This window comes from Chaetodon trifascialis, chromosome 23, assembly GCF_039877785.1.
Source record: "Chaetodon trifascialis isolate fChaTrf1 chromosome 23, fChaTrf1.hap1, whole genome shotgun sequence".
NCBI classification, from domain to species: Eukaryota; Metazoa; Chordata; class Actinopteri; order Chaetodontiformes; family Chaetodontidae; genus Chaetodon; species Chaetodon trifascialis.
The window spans coordinates 9,221,046-9,242,873 of record NC_092078.1 but is presented as its reverse complement, the minus strand read 5'-3'; the positions used below and the strand labels follow the sequence as shown (position 1 = coordinate 9,242,873).

Here is a 21,828-nt window from a genome sequence, read left to right as displayed (position 1 = left end):
AGGTCATAAAGAGAGAGAAACGGTCATGAAGAAACACGCCGTCTTCATTGCGATGCTCCTATTTTTAATTGAGATGACTCCATATTTGTCCTCATGGGCCCTTTTTTGTTGGGGCATTTGTTTTAAAGGTTTAACAAATAATGTGGAAGCACTTAAGATGTACAGGTTAAGAGACGTGTTTATACAATATTAGCCAGTGCATTAGGGGTGAGAGGAGTCTTAACTGTTGCTCCTTCAGCCTGACATTCAGTTGACGGCTCATGATGGCAAAATTACACGATGTTAAAGAGTTATACTAACACGGAGGGAACTGTGGCCATTTACTTCATGATGTTTTGACTTTAGAGGAGCTCTGTGATCCAGAAAGCTTTTGAGACATGGAAACTGAACCAGATTCAAGGCATGCGAGTTGAGATCTTACCGCAAAGAATGTAAATGTAATGTCCGCACTTATGACCTGCTACTGTAGTCTAAGTGATCTTTAAGTTGTTGCCTAACCATGCAGGACATAGCATTTTAAAAAGGGTAGTAAATTCACAACTGCTTAGGTTGCTCTTCTGAAAAGTATTAAAAAAAACAAGCTCAGGGCCAGGCATTAGCCAGATCACATTTAAAATTCAATCAAATATAAACATCACAGATTGGGAAAATACTTCTTCATGATTACTTCATTTGTACAATCTCTGTATTATTGCCTACTACGTCCAGGAATTAATCAAAATATACATGAGAGCTGTAACAGCTTGCCAACCAGAATAATTACAGTACAGCCCATAAAGGAGCCGTAAAGGGTTCTACTGATGGCAGATTAATGGTATTTATTCACTAACATTCATGTATGTATCAACATGTACCGTCATAGGCTGCAGGCAGGAAAAAGGATTGATAAGTAGCCTGAAAGTGAGTGAAACATCCCTTCAACTTCAACGCACACACAAACAGAAACTGTCATTAGAACTGCAAAAGAAAAGCCTGGATGGATAACCAACAGACGCAACCACGGAAATGAAAAGTGATGGTTGTTACGCCCTGAAGATGAGCAGTAATGGAAGGAAAGGACGGGCATAAGAACACGGGAGGCCGGTGACGTCTAGCAAAGGTCAGCTCACACAGTGCGACGCGTGACGGATGCGCGCTCGCAGGAACCAGCAAAGCCTAATGACCTTTATTGCAATCAGAACTTTTGCTTGAGGGCCCGTTTGTCACCAGACAGACAATCAGTTACCAGAGAAGAACAAGAGAAATGTGACAGCAAAGTGTTGAAAAGTAGACAAAAGAAATTATTCTGATTGAAACGTGTTGTTTGATGCATTTTGTTTGGCATGCGGACACGAATTTACCTCCACCAATCTCCATCCCCCGCCTTCCCCCCGCACACACATAATGACTCTAAATCCTTACGGACTTCGGTGCAAAAGTGATTGAGCCCATTTCCTATCCAGCCCCACAACGTTCTGTACATTCACACACGCGGGTCTGAACGTCATTTAAATGCCGAGCCAGCTAGTGCTCGGAGCGATAAGCGAATTTTCCTGTGAGTCATGAGCAACTTCTCTCTGAAGGCTTGAGGAATGTAAAAGGAGAGCTGTGGGACTGCAATATGCTGTTGCTCAGCACTCCTCTCCGAGTCCATTTATTTCAATGGCACAGGCATCTGTATTTAACCCTTCCAGATGTTCCTGAAGTTCTACCATTTGTCATCCTGACCATCTGGCCCGAGGCGCGAAGGCCAATTTGCTTTTGTTCGATGTAAGGCTGAGCTGAAATAAAATGGAAGCCGCCCCGTGGTCGCCGTACAATGAACTACAAACTCGAGCAATTCTGCCGATTGAATTGAGTCAAACTGAATCACGGCAGGTTAAAGGTTCTGAGACACTTACTGTTGTCCCCTGCTCCCAGCGCCTTTAACGTTTGCTCTTTGAGTCGGTCGGCCTCGTGCTTCCTCCTTCTGTGTTCCTCTAATTTGATCTGCAGGTCCTCAGCTGCCTGCTGAAGCTCCCGGAGCTGAGCCTGAAGAGAGACAATACAGAGACAAACACAACGTCTAAGATCAGCAGAACATGGCAAACATCAAGCTGCCAGCTGATGGACACTTTCATACCACTCAGCCACAGTTAGAGTACAGTTAGTTGGTGCCATGCTTTTCTTGTTTACAGTCTGTAAACAAGAGGCACAATCAAACTTATTTCTGAGTTCTTCTTCCTGGTATCATCCCTCATTTGTGGCTCAAATCTGCACAGAAATACAATCTTAAAATCTGATTTGGGCCACTTGGTTATTGATCACTTCAACACCGTTCGAGTGCAAATAAAAACGAATATTAAATCTCAGTGTTATTTCAATATTGAGTGCTGAGGCTGTCAGTGTAGAATCAGCATATTGCAGAGCTACTATTTTCCAGTTTGGACACATGTGAACCATTCTGGAGCATTTTCAGCCATGACAGTGTTGTGGCCTGAGGGATGGCAATGCCGATCTGTCTGTTGTTTGCGAGAAATGTCTCATCATCCAGTGATTAATTTGCAATAAAATTAGGTCCAAACATTCAACTTCCCCTCAGGATAAATTGTAATCACTCTGGTGATCCTTTGAATTCCCATCGAGCACCATCATCACTTGAAAAAGTTTGGTTTACAACTGAATGCCTGCAAAACTGAACACATTTCCATCACACTCAGACTGCTAATTAGCTAATGCTAGCATGCAAACACGGTGAACATGGTTAACATTTTACCTGGAAAACAGGAGCATGTTAGCATTGCCACTGTGCGCATGTTAGCAAGGTAAAGTTAGCATTTGAAGAATATAACAGTTAAACAATAAAACTGCACAGTCTAATTCATTGAGAGAAAGTTGCACCTGGAATGCCATTAACAGAACACTAGGATTTAATTTGTCTCTGCTCTCTTTCCGTGTCTTTCTTTATGCATCAACCTCCAGACCACATCTGGCCCGTATATACACAAAAACCTGTCCAGCAGTACTCGGGCCTTCACAATGGACTATTTAAATCACTTGCATCAGGAGGAGTTGCTGTCACACCACAAATGACAGCTTTTGACAACCAAGCGTAACCCATCATCACTCTCCGTAATGGACCAATTAATATGAAAGAGTAGAAGTCCCTTTTTGTGTGTGTGTGTGTGTGTGTGTGTGTGTGTGTGTGTGTGCGTGTGCGTGTGTGTGTGTCAATACCACCTTCCGATCTCTCCTCAGAGACTCTCATACTGCGGTGATGGATTCTGCTTGGTTCGGATAGGGATGACTACCTTTCTAGGCCATGCTGCTTGCTTAGGCTCCTTCAGTTTGCTGCAGTGATTTATGGGCTCCATTTTGAGTGTATAAGAAGATATTTACTTGTGAATAACATCCATGTAAAAATGTTCCTCCAGTGTTGAAATTCTGCATAAAGCACCAGAAACTAATGCAAACTGTACTTGTGCTTCCATAAGACTTTTGCACTGAAAAATCTGAGCTCTACAAAGAAGACTTTCTGTTGAGTCACATATTAATCTGAAAAAATAAGCAATAATCCAGTCCGGATGAGTGAAAATGATACTGTTTTTCATTGGGGTTAAAAGATCAAGCAGTGCTGATTCAGTGCACTGCATTTGAGGCTTCTTCCTGCTGAGTTAACTCTTGCAAAGCTGTGCAGAAAAAGCACAATATGTTCCTCTGAAATCCTGACAAAATTCAGACAAAGCTATGCCAGGAAGAGGAAAAAATAGCTTTAAAAGGACTGAGCAGTAGCCAAACGCTGCACACCATTCCTTGCTTTAACACACACACTTACAGTGGGGCAATCAACAGAAAGATAATCACAAACTTCCTGAAGAGGATTTTATTGAATACCAATTTGTATTCAATCGACAGCAGCATCCCGACTTCTGCTGTTCTAGGGAGTGCAGTGCTGACACACTCCACTCAGCTTTCGCTGTGTAAAGGCTTTAATTTGCTTAAAAAGTTTTCCAGCATCCTGTTCCAGAATCTTCTTTAACCCTTGAACCGCAGGAGCAGCTCACTTTTGAGTCATTGTGTAAGGTTTCTGAGACAAGGCCCCTGAGGTAAGGCTGCCATATCAACAGAGACACAATGAGAGGAAGAGGATCACAATGTGTGGCTGGGCGAGGAGGGCTGGGTGACACTTCAGCCTCGATCTGCCAATCAGCCGCCACAGAAAAGAACACGGAAAAAGAAAACAGAGGAGAACAGAGAAGAAGAGCACAGGGTGCACGCTCAGAGACCATCAGCTGGCAAATGCATGACAAAAAAGTGGCCTTCGGTTCGAATCTCTGTTGTCAAATCAGTGGTTTCTTTCTAACTGCATCTCCCATTACAAGCAATACATATTTTAAACAGGACTGACATTCTTGAAATGCATTTCTTAAACCAACCAGTGCTGCAAAGTGCTCTGAAATACCTTGAGATAAAGTAATACCTCACATAACGCACAAAATAAAACAAGGGTTGAGAGCAGCCCTGAGAAACTTAGAGAACTGTGAAATGTGCTGCAGCAACATTTCTCAGCTGCCGGTGAGTCCTTCAGAATACCAAAAACAGATTTTAATGACCATAACAACATGGTGAACGATACCCTTACAGTGTTCAAGTTTCTATCACTAATGCACGAAAGAAAGGGAAATATGAAGCACATGAGCGAGACTTGACCATCAAACAGTGCAAAGAGGGCAACTTGAATTTCCTAAGTGAAGATAATGCTAACTAGTGAGACCGCTGAACCAGTAAATATGACTTACAAACATCTAAAGAGACCCTCAGCTGCCAAATTTAATTTGCACCGAACTGCAGGGCTCCGGTTTCTAATTTGGCCTAGTGCTTGTTGAACTAAATGTGCAAATGGAGAGAGGGGGGAAAGCTGTGAAGCAGTTTCTGCTTAGGTGGAAGTTCTGTAAAGGAACATGTTGATTCAAAATGGGCTTGATGACTCCGTACTTGTTTACTTGTGCCGACACAGTTACATCTAAAATCCTGAAGAGATAGAGGAAAAGGCAAAGCTTATGGCAGTAAAAGAATATGATAATAACTAGAACTGTTTGGATAGGAGACATTTTCGAATGCAATCGTGATATAGCGATGTGCTTCTTATGCTAAAATGGGGACTGGCATGAATTGATCAACTAAAGCGCAGAGATGCAAGCGAGTTAGTGGCTGGAAAGATGCTTTTCGACAGTTCTTCCAGCTAGAAGGCAGTGAACATCTCATTGTGGCAAAAATGGCAAAAACTAAGCGCACAGCGGGCTAAGGCCGGTGATGGAAACTGCACAGCAGACGCCTGTAGCAGCAGATGCCACGAACATGTATGGTCAAAACAATATCATAGAACACAAGCTGCTCATTCAGAGCAGGACACAGCACGCATAAAAGCAAATTAACCCCGACGTCCCTATCAATCAAGTGTGTTGGCTAGCGAGCCAGGTAATAACGCTACAGTTGCCGAGCAGTGGAACAAGTAGTCAGGGTGAAAAGTTAATTAAATCTATTGAGAACAACAGAAAAATATCTACACACAGTAAGTACGAGGCAGAGGCACACTGGAACGTTTGCATGATAATTTTAGGGACATTCTGCTGTAATTTGATAGCTGACAATAACAAAAGGCAAAAAAAGAGCTTCAAGACAGCAACCAAATATTCCAGAGCTGCTGCATTTCAGAGCAAAGTGAATTCACTGAATGCAGCAGCCACAAATTAGCTCACAACATACATGAGTGTGCGCTGCAGTCAGAGCACACCCATGGCTTCGCCATGTTGACTGCGATGGGCTCTGACAACAGGCCAGCGTTCATCGTGCAGGCTACGGGACACGCTCTGCATCCTGGTAAGGAATACCATGAACCAAAGTGGAGGAAAAAACATGACAAATCAAACGCTTCGACACTTTGACACGACAGTCACAAAGAGCTGCGAAAGGTTGAAGGAGGTCATTAGCGGCAACAGCGGCTGTCTCACGAGTTCTCAGCAGAGATGTGATGAGATCATTCATGGCAGATCCAGGGTCAGCTTCATTTCATTTCACTATTATGAAATAAAACATAAACATGATATGTGGGAATTCTCTGGGAATTACTGATCACACACTGAACTAAAGGCCAAATTTCCATACAAACCTGATTCATTATTACACACCTGGAATTAGATGCCTTCTGTAACACTGAAAGGATGTTTTGTTATGTAGAAATCCACGTATTTCAGAGCATGTGTCTCTGTTTCCTTTGTGTAAAGTCACTTCTGAATTATTTTTTGCTGTAGAATTCTTGATACTTTAGGTATTAACACTTCATGTAGGGTGTTTCTACTTCCAAACAACATAAGTTCACCTGTTTTCTACCAGTTTAGACATTAATTGAAAGCACATAGATGAGACACCGACCATGTAATGAACCTGGTTTATGTTTTGTGCAGGTCAGACTAAAGTAAATTTCAAGAAGCAGTGAAACACAAGTGAAAGTAACTGTTTTCTACAACATGAACAGGATAAAGCTTTTGCAGGACCTTGATGACTATCCTCTGTTACTACTTCATGCCATACAGCAGCAGCTCCCTCAGCAGAATACAGTGTACCTGTTTCTCCCTCCACAGCAGCACTCCCTCCTCAATAAGTTGCTGCTTGAGTTGCAAACCCTCGTCCAAGGTCCTCATCTGGCCCTCCACGTACGCTCTCTCTCTCTGTCCCAGATTCCTGGAGGAGAGCGAGACAGGGGATGCACAGTCCCATCATTACTGAGAAAACATCGGCCACCCCTGCTACGGTCACAGAGATGGTGCAATCCAATTTTTAAGGGCCCACAATGCAGCAGGAATCCAAATGGGAAAATAGAAGAGTAAATAAGATGGGGGCTGACGCTCCGTGGCTGAGCTAAATTGTTTCTGAAGTCTGGCAAACATAATATGAGTGTGGACCTTGTGAAAACATAATGAGATATATTCTGCTTGTATGTGGTTTTGGGGAGAATGGCAGTGAATGAAATAACAGAGGACTGTCAACAACAGAAGTGGGTTACTGTATTAGAAGTTACATTTACACAGCAGGCTACATTTCAGCATCATAGTATGGGTTTGCAATGCAGCTCAGAGAAGCTGATAAATATGATCTGGCAGGAGCCTGCGTTCTGATAAATATAAATACATCTATTTGTACCATCTATGTGGCATATGATTTCTATCCTGTGGAAACTAAATTATCTGCATCAAAAACACCTCTGGATGGGGTTACTGAGAGTACATTTTACAGTATAACGAGGTGGTGAGTCAGATCTGTCTTTATCATGGGTGAACTCTTCAAATCAATATTGTGATGCATATGCATTACAAGTGATGGTCTGAACTACATCAAGTTTGAAATCATAGTGACACCATGCCCCCTGGTGGCACACTGAATGAGTCACTCTCCAATGAGCGCAGCAAGTGAACTGTCTATCACACTCACGCTGTGATAAAAAGCTTTATGTGAAAGACAACTTGGATTTAACAAGATCTGCATTTTTACCAAATTGTCCAAAATGTACTCGTTGATACAAAACCTACAGTAAAATGGACTGCTTGGATGTTTTTCCTTTAGCTGCGCGTGGGCCTCTAATGCCACATTTTGAGTCAAAATCTGCATGTGTTATTTTATAAATATTGAATCTCAGTTTTGATTCAACTGACCAGCAAGTGTTCTGGCAGCGAGCGTGGCTGTTGTATTCGTCTGAAGCATCGCAGCAATCTGGCACGAGACACAGGAGAAACCAATCCAATGCACATACAAGAGAACAGAAGAGCATTCAACATCATCAGCAAGGAGAGGTGAGCAATACGTCTGTATTATTCATAACGTGATCGATACATGATTTGGGAACAGAAGTGAAGACAGAATGAAGTTAAAAGCAAAGCTCAATAAAAACATTTTCAGGTACTTTGGAGTAGAGTATCACTCATCATAAAAAGTGAAAATTTGACCATTATCATCTTTAATTAATCAATCAGTTCGTTAAATGTAAGAAAACTAATCAGCTCAACATTTCTGGTAATCAGTTCATGATTTCAGTCATTTTTCAAGGAGAAAACACCAAATGTTCACTTGCTCCAGTTGCTCAGATGGGAGGATTTGCTGCTGTTCTTTGTCTGAACTGAAGAGTTTAGGGTTTTCAACAAAACGAGACATTTGAGGTGTCATTTGGGCTGTGGGAAATTATAATGGCCACGTTTCTTCTGACAATTCATAGATAAAATGATTAATCAAAGCATCATATTAAAGGAACAAACAATTGGGGGAATGCACCTATTTTTTTTTTTTACTTGTCAAGAGATAGATGAGAGGATTTTTTCTCATGCCTGAACAGTACATATGAAGCTGCTGCTGACTGCCACTTAGCTTAGCTTAGCATAAAAGATGGAAACAGAGGAAAGCTGCCAGCATGGCTCTGTCCAAAGGTAACAAAATCTGCCTACTAGCACCTCTAAATCTGACTAAGATAATTAAGAGATTTAAGATATTTGTTTAACCCAAACAAAAAAAATGAAGAGTAAAAACCAGCTAAAAAACTACATAGTGCTCAACTGTAGTGTCATTTTGATATTAGCTCCAATTGCCAATACTGAACATTAACAATCATTAAATGGCATATCTACACCAGCTGTCTTACACTGACAAAATCGGCATGTAAGATGCAGATACTGTTGATCTAACCAGTTATTTCTCATCCTCTGTGAAGATCAGATCTTTGTGTCTGCATGATATCTCTCTCTCTGTTTCAGAGAGGGTCTCTTGAGATCAGCCACTTATAAGATCAGCTGCACAGTGTTTTGTAAGAGTTCAGACCTGGCTTTCGCTCAGATGTTTCACCCAAGAGAGTGGGCACAGTGTGACATTTCTCAATTATCCGGAACCACATTGGTGACCGGTGGAACAAGAGCTTTAGAGCCCAGATAGGGAAGCCAATGAAAATCTCTGAAGAACCAGTCGAAGAGGGAAAAGCGACAACGTGTTAGCTATTAAGTGGCTCCATTCAAGGCAGGGAAGGTATGAGAAGACAGGTGGGAGTAGAATAAAAGGAGGGAGGAAAGAGAGAAGGAAGCTTTGAGGAATATTCCGCTACTGCTCTTTCATTCTTCATTCCTTCATTTTTTTTACCTGAAATAGTTGCATACCGTCTAACGCTGCTGAAAGCACTGGTGACAGAAAGGAAATGTCGACGGCAGAATGTATTGATTTTATACAAAGTGGAGAGCTACAGCAGAACAAACGTGGATGAGAAAGAGGGCTGAAAAACTATCTGATTAGGCACGGAGCGTGGCAGATTTTACAAGAAAGACTGAGGAGAGGCCTTGAGGAAAGGGACAGGATGTTTTTCAAGGAAAACTATGCGAGGAGAGTGAGCGAGCGCATTTCAGCATGTGTGTGTTAGAGGGCCAGGTTTTGTTTGCTGTGTCTACTTCATCTGTTTGTTTGTTCTACAAAAGGAGTGACAGTTTGTACACCAACATGTCAGCTTTTTTGACATCATGTAAAATATGAATTCCTGCCCGTGTTTGCAAAACACACAGAAGGGAAAAAAGCAAACAGAACAACTTCCTACCCGGTAAAAAAGGGACATGAACTATTTTGATGAAAGCATCACAACCGCCCACGAAATTAATTAAGTTGCAAGATATCAGAGAGCGCATTCAGCATCAAACCTTTCCACGAGCTATTTTGAAACAAATAAGATGGCGATTCATTTTCTGCAAGAATAAATCTGTTCATCACCCTCAGCACTTGCAGCGCTGCCCTTGTTGTCCTTGAAAAATGCTGAAGAAAACATCGTTGATACGTTGCCTCACTTCAAAAGATTCTGCAAAGTTTATTAAAGTCACCTCTCGGGAGAGTACCATTACGTTCAATATAATGCGATGCAAAAAGCCTCACCACAGATGCCATCATTGACTCGCGACGATGGGATGTAGTGTGGGCGGAAACCCAGATTGGTGCAGTAGAATCGGCCACGAGGACAGGCTGAGGTGCCTATACAGGGGCAGGAGCAGAGGTCAGCACTGCATAATAAGCTCACTCTCAGAGGCAAATGAATATCATCAAAACTATTTATAACACATGCACAGGGGCTGACGCGAGTCACATATAGCACGTACCTTTTCAAACTTGCTAACATGCACTTGGACAGATTATGCTGGAGTTCTGGCTGTGATCCGCCCTTTGACTTAACAGCAAACTAGGAAGTTCTTCTGATTTTTGTGTTTTAAGTGTTAACGTACTACATATGCAAATATGATTTAAATTACCACATGCAAATTGGACACAGCTCAAACTGTATAAACCTGAGCTCTGGGAAGTTTTTACCTCTTGGTCTATATTTTCCTATTTTCCACATTATCAAAAGGCTCAAATTTGATTAAAACACTTCTTTATTCTGCCCCACTCTGTCTGTAATGAGTAGATGTTCATTAGGGTGCTTATACATAAGCAGCAGACAGTGGCAGGGGTTGGATTTACCCCAGCGGTACGGAAAAGAAGCAAAGGTAGATTATGCACTTTAGCTGCCAAGTAGATTGTTTGGTGGCTTACAAATCACATCAAGTCTTTAAGAAAGCAGCATAATCTTCTTGGATAAACACTGAACAGGCACGAGTGCACAGCACAGACAATGGACTTGTTCCACTGAGCAGAAACGTGAGTAAAATGGGTAATTTAATGACTCCTTCACTTAATGGTGCTTTTTCCTTTAATTTTCGAACAAATCCTCATTGTTCAACCTCAGGCACAGTTTTGAAGGTTTCTGACTCTCCAAGGAACAACAGATTTACATGCCAATATTCAGGCCGAGAACCTTGAATCACTGAAGAGTTGATGATGATGTTTTGTAAAGGCTTTATGTTTCCTAATCTCACGAGGGAGGGGCCACGACATGGTAGCGAAATGAAGCGTGTCTAATACATTGATTCATGGCCTAGTCTCACGAGGGCAGGCATCAAGTCTGAATGGCACACGGTCTGTTTTAAAATGTGCCAGTGTGAGTTTATTTGAGACGTAGTGCAGTCCATTAATGAGCTCCGCAATGATCCTTCAATATCAAGTTCAATGTTATTTGCAGATATTCAGTGTGCAGTAATTATTAACCGTGCACACAGGTCACACAGTGGTGAGTCACTTCGCAAACATTGGTGAAGTGGGTTCAATTTTACCTGGTTCATCAGAGCCATCTTCACAGTCGCAGTAGTCATCGTTCACCTGCTCAAAGGGGATGATTTTCGACCCATCAATGCACAGAAAGGACTTCCTCTCCCTGTAGAACCGCTTGTCTGTTACAGAATGAAAACATGACAGACTCATGCAGCCTGGTGACCTTGAAGTGTAGCTAGAAATGCAACCAAAATGAGGAGAAGACTTAGAACAACATTTTACATCTTGTAACATTTATTTCAGGGTAAAAGATCGGTGTTTAGGTCAGGAGTCTGGGAAGAAATGCTACTCAAACTATAGGTCTGATGTTACTGCTTCCACCCTGAACAAACATAAAATGTTGTGTACATTTGCTACAAACTATATGAAGAGATGACAGCCTCGTGCAGCGTGTTGTCGGTGTTGAAGCTACTGAGCTGTTAAAGACACAGCACGTTACACCATGCAGTCTTGTTTACCAATAGGATGATAGCTACGTATCCTTAAGCTAGCTACAAGGGGACAGTCAACTTACAGGACGAAGATATCCCTCTTATTTTCCGCGAGTTTACGAAACCACACCAAAAGACAGCGGCGACAATAATGTGGAAACGCATGTCAGATGGCAGAGTTGTAAACTGTTTCCCCCCGCCTCACAAAAACCCGCTCAAAGGTGTTTCAAACTCATGACATGCAGCACAACAAACATTTCAAACCGGCCATGTCCTGACTTCCTGAAACATGCGGTCTCGTGACGCCTCTGACGCTTCCTATTGGTTCTCATCCGAGCCAATGTGGTTCCGTTAACCAATCATGAGTGAGAATGGCTTTTCGAGGCGGAGAAAGAACTATACTTGTTCACACTGTTATCAGGGACTTATGGACGTTTTTCAAAATGGAAAGATTGAATGGAAAGGGAAGTCTTTTAGTGACGTGTCTTTGTCATTTTGAATAAACCCTCTCTCTCGCTGTCTCGTCTGCAAGAAGTGTCGGGTAACGTGATGTGACCAGCGTTGGCACAGCAGGCAGGCAGGCTGGTGAAGATGTCAGGGGAGGGGGCAGAAACTTCCCTGACAACCAAATACATTATAACTCGATCCTGAACGGTCACATTCTGTGACGTATACAATACATTGTAATACTACAACGCTTTGACGTTCTTAAGTTTCATTCATAAATTGTAACACTTAAATGACGACAGACATTTGCTTCATTGTAACTGTTCAATGCTTCCATTCATTCTCCTCTTGAAACGCTCCTGCCAATGTTCTGTTAAATCCACTGTATTATAACATTGTACCTCTTTAACGTTTCAACTCACGTGCCAGCACCGTGATGTTCTATATCAACGTTTTATTCTTATTAGCAGGCATCACTCCCTTTGATATAATGACAATTTGAAGATGGGTGATGGAAATTTATCTCCACAGATAGATAGATAGATAGATAGATAGATAGATAGATAGATAGATAGATAGATAGATAGATAGATAGATAGATAGATAGATAGATAGATAGATAGATAGATAGATAGATAGATATCATGAACACATAATACAAGAGCACATTTTGATGACTTTATTAATAATAAACATTCTTTACAGCTTGTAAACAATCAAGTTTTGAAAGAAAATTGTCAGAATGCAGTGTTTCTTTCTTTCAGTCAGCACTTTGAGGCACTTGAAAGGCGATTAAAGGGTAATTCTGAAGGGCTATTTACAATAAGATTAACTAAAGAATAAAATTTTTCACTTGTAGACTTTTAATTGGTCATTTTTCACTGTTAAATCGTGAGTAAAGACCTGTACTGCATAGTGAGTCCTTGCTCTGAAGATAAGAGAGATCTCGGATCATGCCCGGGAAGGAATATGAGTCCAAGGGTGGACGCAGTGGAAACACGGGCATCAGTCCAGATGGCACATATGGAGACATGAAACCTGCCATGCCACCGTTTGCAGAGGAGTAGGCCAGCCGCAGGGGGCTGACAGCGAGGCGGGGGCTGAGCCCGTACAGACTGTCTCCCCCGGCGGCCGTCGGTGGCATGTGGAGCGGGGAGAAGGCAGACTTGTTCCCCAGAGCACCGAGCGCTCCAGGCACCCCGGCAGACGGCCTGAGTGTGTTTGGGTGATTAGACAGAGACACGCTGTCAGAGTCAGTTTTACTCTCTTTGGAGCTCAGCACCAGTTCAATGGATCTGACAATATCACCTTTGCATGTTCTCACCATAGACTCCAGGGTGTCACGTTTCTGATGGGGGAATATCTTGGCCATGATGTCAGTGGGGTCCCGGTCCAGGCTCGGGAAGTCCTTGGGTTTCTCCAACTCACTGCCTGACTCCGGATCCGAGGAGGAAAGCGACCTCTGTGGACTCTCCATGTGATCAAACACCGGGGATGGACTTGCCCTGTCACCCGTGGATGAGGTGGTGTTGTCTTTGGTTGGAGACACATCCTTCGAGTCGTTTGGAGAGGGCAGCCGTGCGGTGTGGGCTGCAAACAGGGGCCGACCCACGAATCCGTTATAAAAGTTGTACTTGCTCAATTTGTCCTCTGAAGTAAAGACAAAACACAGGCCGTTTAAAATCACTTGATGAAGGCTCTGTCTAAAAGCGAATGTTTTGTATTATTTTGTGGTAACTTGAATATTACTCAAACTGCAAATAAACCTAATTTGTTTCATGCATTTAAATTATTGTAGGCTTTCTTTTTTTAACAGGGTAAAAATAATCTCCAATTTAATATTTTTTGTTTTCAACTTACCATCTTTTTGGTTCTCCGCTCCAATTACATCAAAACTGGGAGCTGTTGGAGTGCTCCCGGTAACTGCTGGCACCCCGGGGCCTACGGGTGAGCCCTGAGGGATCCCTGTCTCCCCGCCGATCCCCGAGCCGGGGTACAAGAGCCGGAGCTCCCGGGCTTCGCTCTCCTCCTGGGCCTGCTGCCTCCTTAGGGCCACTTGTGCGGCCATCACCCGCTGCCTCTCCGCGATCAGAGTGCACTTTGCGCACACGCAGTCTCTCCAGCGACAGAAGCGCTTGTGGCCTTTGAGCGCGGAGACGACACCATGGTTCCTGCACCTGGCGCACTTCGGGGTGCGGGGGTACCCCCTCTCCAGCGCGGGGTTACAAGCCCGGAGGAATAGAGGGGGAGGTCTCAGCAGGGAAGGGGGCACCGTTAAACCACCGAGCGGGCTGGCGGTGTGCCCGGCCAGGCCAAGCGGTCTGATCCTGCTGTCCATTTCCTGAGGGGGCGCAAACGCAAAGTTGAAGCAAAATGAAGCGGCCTTCTTTAGTGACTGGCGTCTCTCTACTGCCGCTTGCACCCTCAGCCGGCGCGCCTTAAGTGTCTCCTCTCCAGGTGGTTTGACATGAAATACAACACCCTCGTCACACCCCTTTCCTCTGCAGCCTCTTAATACCATATCATGTTTATTTGCATCCCGGGTGGATAGAGGTCTGATCTGATGCAACTGAGCCAATATGCAGCTGCAGTTGAAGAAAAAGTGAGAAACTGAATCAGAATCTGCGGGAAATTACATCCACATTTGCATAAAAGTTTTGGTTATGCACCAGTAGTGGAAAGGGAACCTTTTTTTTTTTAATGGGTTAACAAGAAGCTTTTTCAAAACAGAAAGGAAAACACGTTGCCTCAGGTCAACTAGCCACAATGACCCCCTTTGGTTGCCATCCTGAGCACTGAATATTCACTATTAGGATGTTTTTAACACAACAATGGCCCTAATAGCCACAAAAGCAACAGGTAATTATCTACCTGGTTATTCTGTACTGGCATTACCTTGACAAAAGACCCATCTGTCAACAAACACCCAGCAAGATTGGTGATAACTAATCGCACCTTGTCACATGTTTCATTCATTTCTCTCCATTCTACCAGGATCCAGTTACACGCCGCAGCTCACTTTGCCTTTATTACACAGAAAGAAACTTGAACATAATGTGACAAACAGTGGCAGTCACTAAGGGAGACAAATAACTACAACACTGTTGGCCCTGCATGTGCACATCAGCACACTGCCTTCCTCTACATTTGCATACAGTGGACACATAATCTGCAAAAACTAAATGCTAAAAATGGTAACTGAAATGTTAATGAGAGAGTCCTCAGCTATTAGACATCTCCTAATCATCTGTAGATGTAAGAGTGAGACAGAGAGAGGCTTCTCTTGGTCTCCCTGTAGTTCTGACTCCACTAGACTATCTCTGAATAATGGATGTGGGTTAAAGAGGCAGTGGATGGAAGCACTCAACCCCCTTGTGTTCTTTCACAGAGATAATGAATCCCTGAATGGCATCTCGGAGGAAGGTCTGCTACAGCAGAGGCCGGGAAACTTGCTTATGGTATAATACACAATGATTTGAGGCAGGCGTAGCTATTATTAGTCTCTAATATTACTACTTAGCACGCGCACAGGCTGGTAGGTGTTTCAACTTGCTGGTAAAAGAGAATTACTGTTTTTGAAAGCAAAACTTATGAGTGACAGGCAGTACTTTTCCCCCTCTTCTGCTCCATCAGTGCTTAGCTGATGAATCTTATCAGCAGCATGCCTGCCCACCTGCCCCATGACACTGCATGTATGCACATACTCAAAGAGAAAGCATATATTACGCAAAAAACACAAAATCTGTGCATGTGTGCGTACAGGCATTTGTCGTAACAAAAGCATCCCGATAATGACTCGTATATAAAGAGGATTTGAGAAGCGAGTCTGCTATTTGCAGAAAGATGTTCCACAAGTTATGGGCCTTGATAGATAGGGGTTGGTACAGAGTCACTCCAGCTGCGCAGGACATGAAGATAATCTGAAATGCATCCATCAACAATGAAATGCTAAAAACATGAATAAATGCCAGCGATGCCGATGCTGTGCAGACGCACATGCAGCTTTTATCATTGCATCCACTGTGAAGTGGAATTTGAAGTTTGGATTTGTGGCTGGCGAGTTTATCCAGGCACATTAAGCTGCTCTCACCTGGCTCTTTATACAGACCACTAAGGCAGTTTATATGGACCAGTTACCGCATTTTCTTGCAGGAAGGGTGGCTGGAGGCAGCGTGGTGTTAAAAAGCCTATGTAAATATGTGTGTCCTTATGTATTGAGCTCTTAGAAAGGTTCTGTTTCAGTCTTATTTCTAATTACCCAGAGGAGGAAAATGGCACCAAAATAGCTGTTTTGGAAAAGCCTCTTTAAATTGGATTATGGATAAAAGCTGTGGTGTTATATTTACTCATTTACTGCCTCTTCTGTTTGTCTCTGGATCATAGGATTACTACAAGGCCTTGTTTGTTTAAGGGCATTCAAACCGGATCAGTTTCACCTTGAGATAAGGTCATTTCTCAACTAGTTTGTGTCATTCGATCATAATCTAATTTACAGAACAACTAGTACAGTATACACTGCTTTTATCTTTGCATCACAGAAAATCATGCTTTCAGTTCCACCGTTTGCACAGATGATCTGTTTTAGTCAGAATATTTCAACACCACCCCAACTCAGAACGAAGGGATTAGCAGGGACAAGTGCAGTTAGAGTAGATATGGCTAGACAGTGTCTTAATTGTGTTCTTAACAGATCTACTCATGTCAGATATGGTGTTTAATCACAGCCATGTGCCTCCTAGGACAGGGCTTTATCTGTGAAGCTTCTTATCTGAAGCAAGGTGGCTGCTAATCTACTGCCAAATCTCACAAAACCTGATTATGTCTCCCACTGTCAGAGAGATGGAAAGAAGGAGGGTGGGGGTTAAGGAGGCAGAGGAAGAGAAACCCATCATTAGCCAGTAAATCATGACATCTGGATGCAAATCTTTTCTTTAATAGTCTTCCATAAAGACAAGCTGTGCATTCAAATTTCACACTGTAGTGGGTTTGTATCCTAGATGATTGTCCTGCAGCTGCAAGTTTTCTGATGCACAAACTCAGATCACATCATTGTTGCCATCTCTGAGTCACAGACGCTACAGAATCATGTGGAAACGTTTCTTAGCTTTGACACTGCTGCATTGTTTCTGAAGATGCAGCACTCAAGTTACAACAAATTTGCCTCTCTTTCAGCCTACGAAGCGTCTTAACCTTTGTGTGTTTACGTTCTCATCTCTCATTTCACACCTTTGTCACTGAAGTGCCACACAGTAGCCTCCACTCCACCGCTGACGGGCAAACGGCCACCAGCGAAGGCCATCAGGCTGGTTGGGTTGCTGCTGTGATCAACACATTCACTCGCTCTCATTTCCCTTTATGTGAATTTAAGTCTCTCTCCCCGCTGTTGGACTTTCATGTCACAGTTACTTTGTTGTGTTAAAACTTTGTGGGAAAGAGAAAAAAAACAACACAGGGTAAACTGATTTGTGTTCCATGTGACGTGTGTGGTCTCAGCGGAGTTCAACAAGCAACTTTGCTTTTAGTCGAGCTTTCAAGATCATTTCCTCTGTTTTTATTTTCGTGCCAGGGGATGCTGACTGTTGCTGTGCTGTTGGACTTGGTGTCTCTGTTTACAACGCCTGGAGCAGAAGTTACGCCTTTGCCAGCATCCTACGGAAATATTCTCACACATCTTTCTCTGGAGATCAGATTACTAGCTTGCTTTGAGATGCAAAAATTCACATTGAAACATGTAAGTGCAGACTTTTCTTCCAAAGTATAGAATCGTTGTGACGTTTGACAAAAAGGTGACACAGTCTTCAGAAACCATTGATAACACCAAAATATAAACAATAGGTGTCCCTCAGGGTTGCAGGTGACTTGTGTGGCTAATCATGCCAGCAGAGGTGACTAACACAGTCACTTAAGTACTTCTGAGATACTTGTACTTTACATGAGTATTTGTATTTAGTGCATCTTTATATGTACACCAATAAGAATTTTGTGGTAAATATTGTTCTTTTCATTCTATTACTTTTTGATCAAATGATCACCTTATACAATTGTTGCAGCTAACATATTAGCAAACAGCTGCCTATTAGCACACCCAGTACACGTGGAGTAATATTAGCTTGATTTGGAGCGGTGTTTCAGGAGACTTGTCCAATGTAAGGCCAATGCTCACTCTTCTTTTTGTTCTGCTTCAGGTGATACATTTTGTGTTGGTTTGTCTCCATGAGCATCCCCTTTCCCATTTGCATCATCATTTGACCCATTTTTAATACAAAAATAGTGATTAGAGCTACGTTAAGCAAAGCTTTTAATGAATGGCGTTTGCTTGTAATGGAATATTTTCTCACTGTGCTATTGCTAAATTTATATGAAGTTATCATAATGCTATTCTGCTCTTCTTTTTGAAATATGGGTGAATGGAAATTGAGCTAATAAACTTGTTGCACCTGTAGTTCAGACAGCGGGGTTGAGCATTTCTATTCTGTAATGATGACTGATATATGACAAGCCATACAGGAGGGGAACATCCATATTGCTCTCATACACACACCTGTGCATTTGAATGCATGGGACAACAGATTTTCCTCATATTCCTTGCCTCTACCTTGTATTCTGTGTTCTGCTATCTTCTGCCATCTTCCTCTCCCCTATTCAGTATCCCTCCATTTACTCTCTTTCCCCATCTCACACCTTTATTGGTGGTCTGAGTCTGGTGGGGATCCATCAGGGCCCCTCACTTAGCCTGGCAATGCCTCAGTGCCAGTGAACAATGGTGGGCCAAAGACAGCCAAGTTTGCTCATGAGTACAGGGTATGGATGTGTGTGTGGGCGTGGGTTGTGTGTGCACCCATGTGTACCTTTTTTAATCATGCATATTACATCTGCATCAACACGGTGCATCTATAAGGAAATGCAGGTTCGCGTTTACATACCGGCTCATTGTGTGTGTGTGTGTTTGTGTGCGCATTTAAGTGCTTTAAGTGCCAATACAAGTGTGTGTGTGTGGGTAGGCAGCATTAGTACCTTGAAAGGTTCTGGTCAGATGCCAGTGAATGCAACCTTCACTGTCTAAACAGGCTGAGCTTGAACCCAGAGAGTTCCTCGTTCTGCACTTACTCTGGCTACACTCTCCATTTGTTTCCTGTCAAAGACATTTCTTTACTTAACGATACACTTGCAAGGAGAGCTTTGCAGTTCAACAATGCATAACTTAGTGGCAGATGAGCGCAGCCCTCTGCGAAGGATTTGAAGAATCGTGTTTCTAAGTGTGCATTTTTTTTCATGAAAATGTGACACTTGACAGACATTAACAAGGAAATGGAGTGTTAATGATAGACAGGACGTGGGAAAGAACTCTCTGTTGGTACTTTGCAAATATGAATATGCACTTTACACTGAAGCTTGAGTGAATAAGCCAGAGGTGATCAGTAGGTTGGAAATATTTTGTCAATTCGGAGCTCCTCTTTCTGCATAACCTTTAAATATGCAAATTGTACTTTTGCATAGGTTGAAAAAGCTCTATTATATTGATTAGTTTAGATTAAATGCAATACTTTTGCTTGTCGAGGCTAAAAAGAAAACCCAAATGAAAGAAGATTCTCCCTCGCCTCATTCTCATATACAAATAAGCAAACAATCAGACCTCCAAAGCGTTGTTTGCAGGGTCTTGAGTGAAAGGATCTGTCGTCATCCTGTTGACAAAGGATTCTGGTTCATTTCTGTTTGCTGAAAAGATTTCCTCCTCCTGTGAGGGTCTTCAGATGTCTTTAGGATCAGATGAGGAGGCTGTAAGAATCTTCTCAGAACAGTAAATCTGATGTAAGTTCTTTAGAGAGTTAGAAAATGAAGAAGGAAGGAAGAACTTCAACTATATTAAGGTCTTTAGAAATTGTCATTTAAAATTAAAGTAACTGATTTTCTTCTGCCATTTAGAGCCAGTGGAAGCAAAACTGATATATCATCACCATATGAAGCTGTTATGGCAAGCGTGTTAGCTTATTACATATCTTGCGGTGGCAGACTAATGTCCAAATGTTCATTTGGAAACATGTTTTATGGCCACCCAAGTGCAATATTCACTCTTTCTGTAGCTCTGGTTTGGTTTCCATTCACTGCTGAGAAAAATATCTGGCTGCTCAGCTATTGAATGCTCTAAAATAGTTATGTTGTGGACCACAAAACCAAAGCAATGTGCTAAAAGATGCTAAACCATGCTGTGAAGGTGAAAGGAACTGCACAATTGTGTGACCATTTTCTATGAGTTCTTCACTCTGAGTGACCTGTTTCACATTTCAAATAGAAATCTGAGTGATCGATGATGTAAAAAATAGCAATTATAGCAGCTATAAGGGGAAATACTTCACATACAACCTTGAAATTTTGTTAACTGTTTCAGCGCTGCACCGTTGAGAACAAAACGACAAACACGGAAAGGGGGAGGTGAAGCATAAAGAAGGAGGTGAACGTGCTATCAGATGAACGCAGGGCACAGGTAGAGACATCAGTGCTGCACATCTCTGCCAGGGTGTTATGGGAAAATATTCTAGGCTTTCAGTTACAGACAATAACAGCTTAGAAATTGTTAAACATTGTCTCCGATAGTGGCTAAACAGATCAGATATGAGTCGCTGCTGAGATTAGGGGAAACATGAAACCGTCAGGGAGGCATTTGGAAGTGAGTTTGTGTGCATGAGGTTTTGTGGACTATATGTGCATTGTTCCACTATGTTTCATTGGTTTAAACTCAACGTTAATCTTGCATTTCATTATGTAATTGGTATATTAATATTCTTAGTAGCTACTATATTTCCAAGTGGCTGCAGAGCCAGAGTTGCAACAGATTTTGAAATTCCGACTGTGCATGCCTTCATGTCTTTGCCCCCAGCATACCTGTGACTCCATGTTCACATGAACTCTGCTCATTTCTCACAGAGGAAACCACTGAGACGTGATAAATCTGTTACAGTTGAACAGAAACCTCACAATACTTTCTTTATTTTATCTCATGTTGTTTATTTTTACCTCTCGTGACCCCACTGAGCATTCAGTCAGATGGAGATGCAGAGCAGCGTGTATGCTGGCTTCCACAATGTCACACTCTCTTGATTTGATTTCATAAATAAGCCACTGGAAATTGCAGTAAGATATACATGTGACAATATTTAATTTATAGTATGATAATTTACAAAAGAAACCTTTACATGTTTTAAATTTTATTATAAACATCATCCCAAGAAACCTTTTTTTTTTTTTTTTACTGTGGCCTATTTTCATTAAATATCAACATGGCATTTATGGAATAGCAAAAAAAAAAAAAGAAAGCTTCAGTCCTCAAAGCTGCAGGGAGTTGTGCTCTACTCCTGCATTAGACGTCAGAAGTTAGGCGGCAAACAAGTTCAACAAAAACAGGAGCAAAAGTGCGGAAGCCATGTGGACTCAGCATATCTGTCATTCCCAGGTGCTTCACCTCTTATTCAAGTTATGAAACATGTTTGCAGGACTGTAGGACACTACGGTCACGTCCTGAAAGGTTTTTTTCTCTGAATCTGCGGGTTTTAACTGCAAAAATAAGTGTAAGTAACCTCAAATAATACCCTATGAGTTGAGGATTTATATGAACATACAGTATGTGCACGATAATACTGCCTCATTCCAGTATTTTTGGACTCACTGGATATATTGTAAAACAGCCAAGACATCTTGCACATTTTAGTCCTATTCAAGAGTCACTATATTTAAATTTGACTACTTTTATAGCAAAATGAATAAGATTCCCTATTATCCC

General features: G+C 42.2%; 2 protein-coding genes across 3 annotated transcripts in view; both read right to left on the bottom strand.

Moving 5' to 3' along the window:
- The window catches only part of LOC139351063 (glucosidase 2 subunit beta-like), a 118,724-nt gene extending 106,821 nt beyond the window's left edge, over positions 1-11,903 (bottom strand). Inside the window, exons 1-6 of the mRNA XM_070992721.1 lie at positions 11,690-11,903; positions 11,178-11,294; positions 9,907-10,002; positions 7,668-7,725; positions 6,582-6,699; positions 1,881-2,010 (exon numbers count right to left, since the gene is read on the bottom strand). Of these exons, the coding sequence (XP_070848822.1) occupies positions 1,881-2,010; positions 6,582-6,699; positions 7,668-7,725; positions 9,907-10,002; positions 11,178-11,294; positions 11,690-11,771 (601 nt within the window). The 5' untranslated portion in view covers positions 11,772-11,903. The remainder of the gene's footprint in view (positions 1-1,880; positions 2,011-6,581; positions 6,700-7,667; positions 7,726-9,906; positions 10,003-11,177; positions 11,295-11,689) is intronic.
- Positions 11,904-12,848: 945 nt separating this feature from the next.
- LOC139351065 (doublesex- and mab-3-related transcription factor A1-like) overlaps positions 12,849-21,828 on the bottom strand; it is a 63,229-nt gene continuing 54,249 nt past the window's right edge. The window contains exons 2-3 of one of the 2 annotated variants that reach the window (XM_070992723.1): positions 13,914-14,439; positions 12,849-13,703 (exon numbers count right to left, since the gene is read on the bottom strand). In XM_070992723.1, the coding sequence (XP_070848824.1) occupies positions 12,925-13,703; positions 13,914-14,391 (1,257 nt within the window). In that variant the 5' untranslated portion in view covers positions 14,392-14,439 and the 3' untranslated portion in view covers positions 12,849-12,924. Of the gene's footprint in view, positions 13,704-13,913; positions 14,448-21,828 lie in introns of those variants that run through there. The other variant, XM_070992722.1, reaches the window with a different exon arrangement.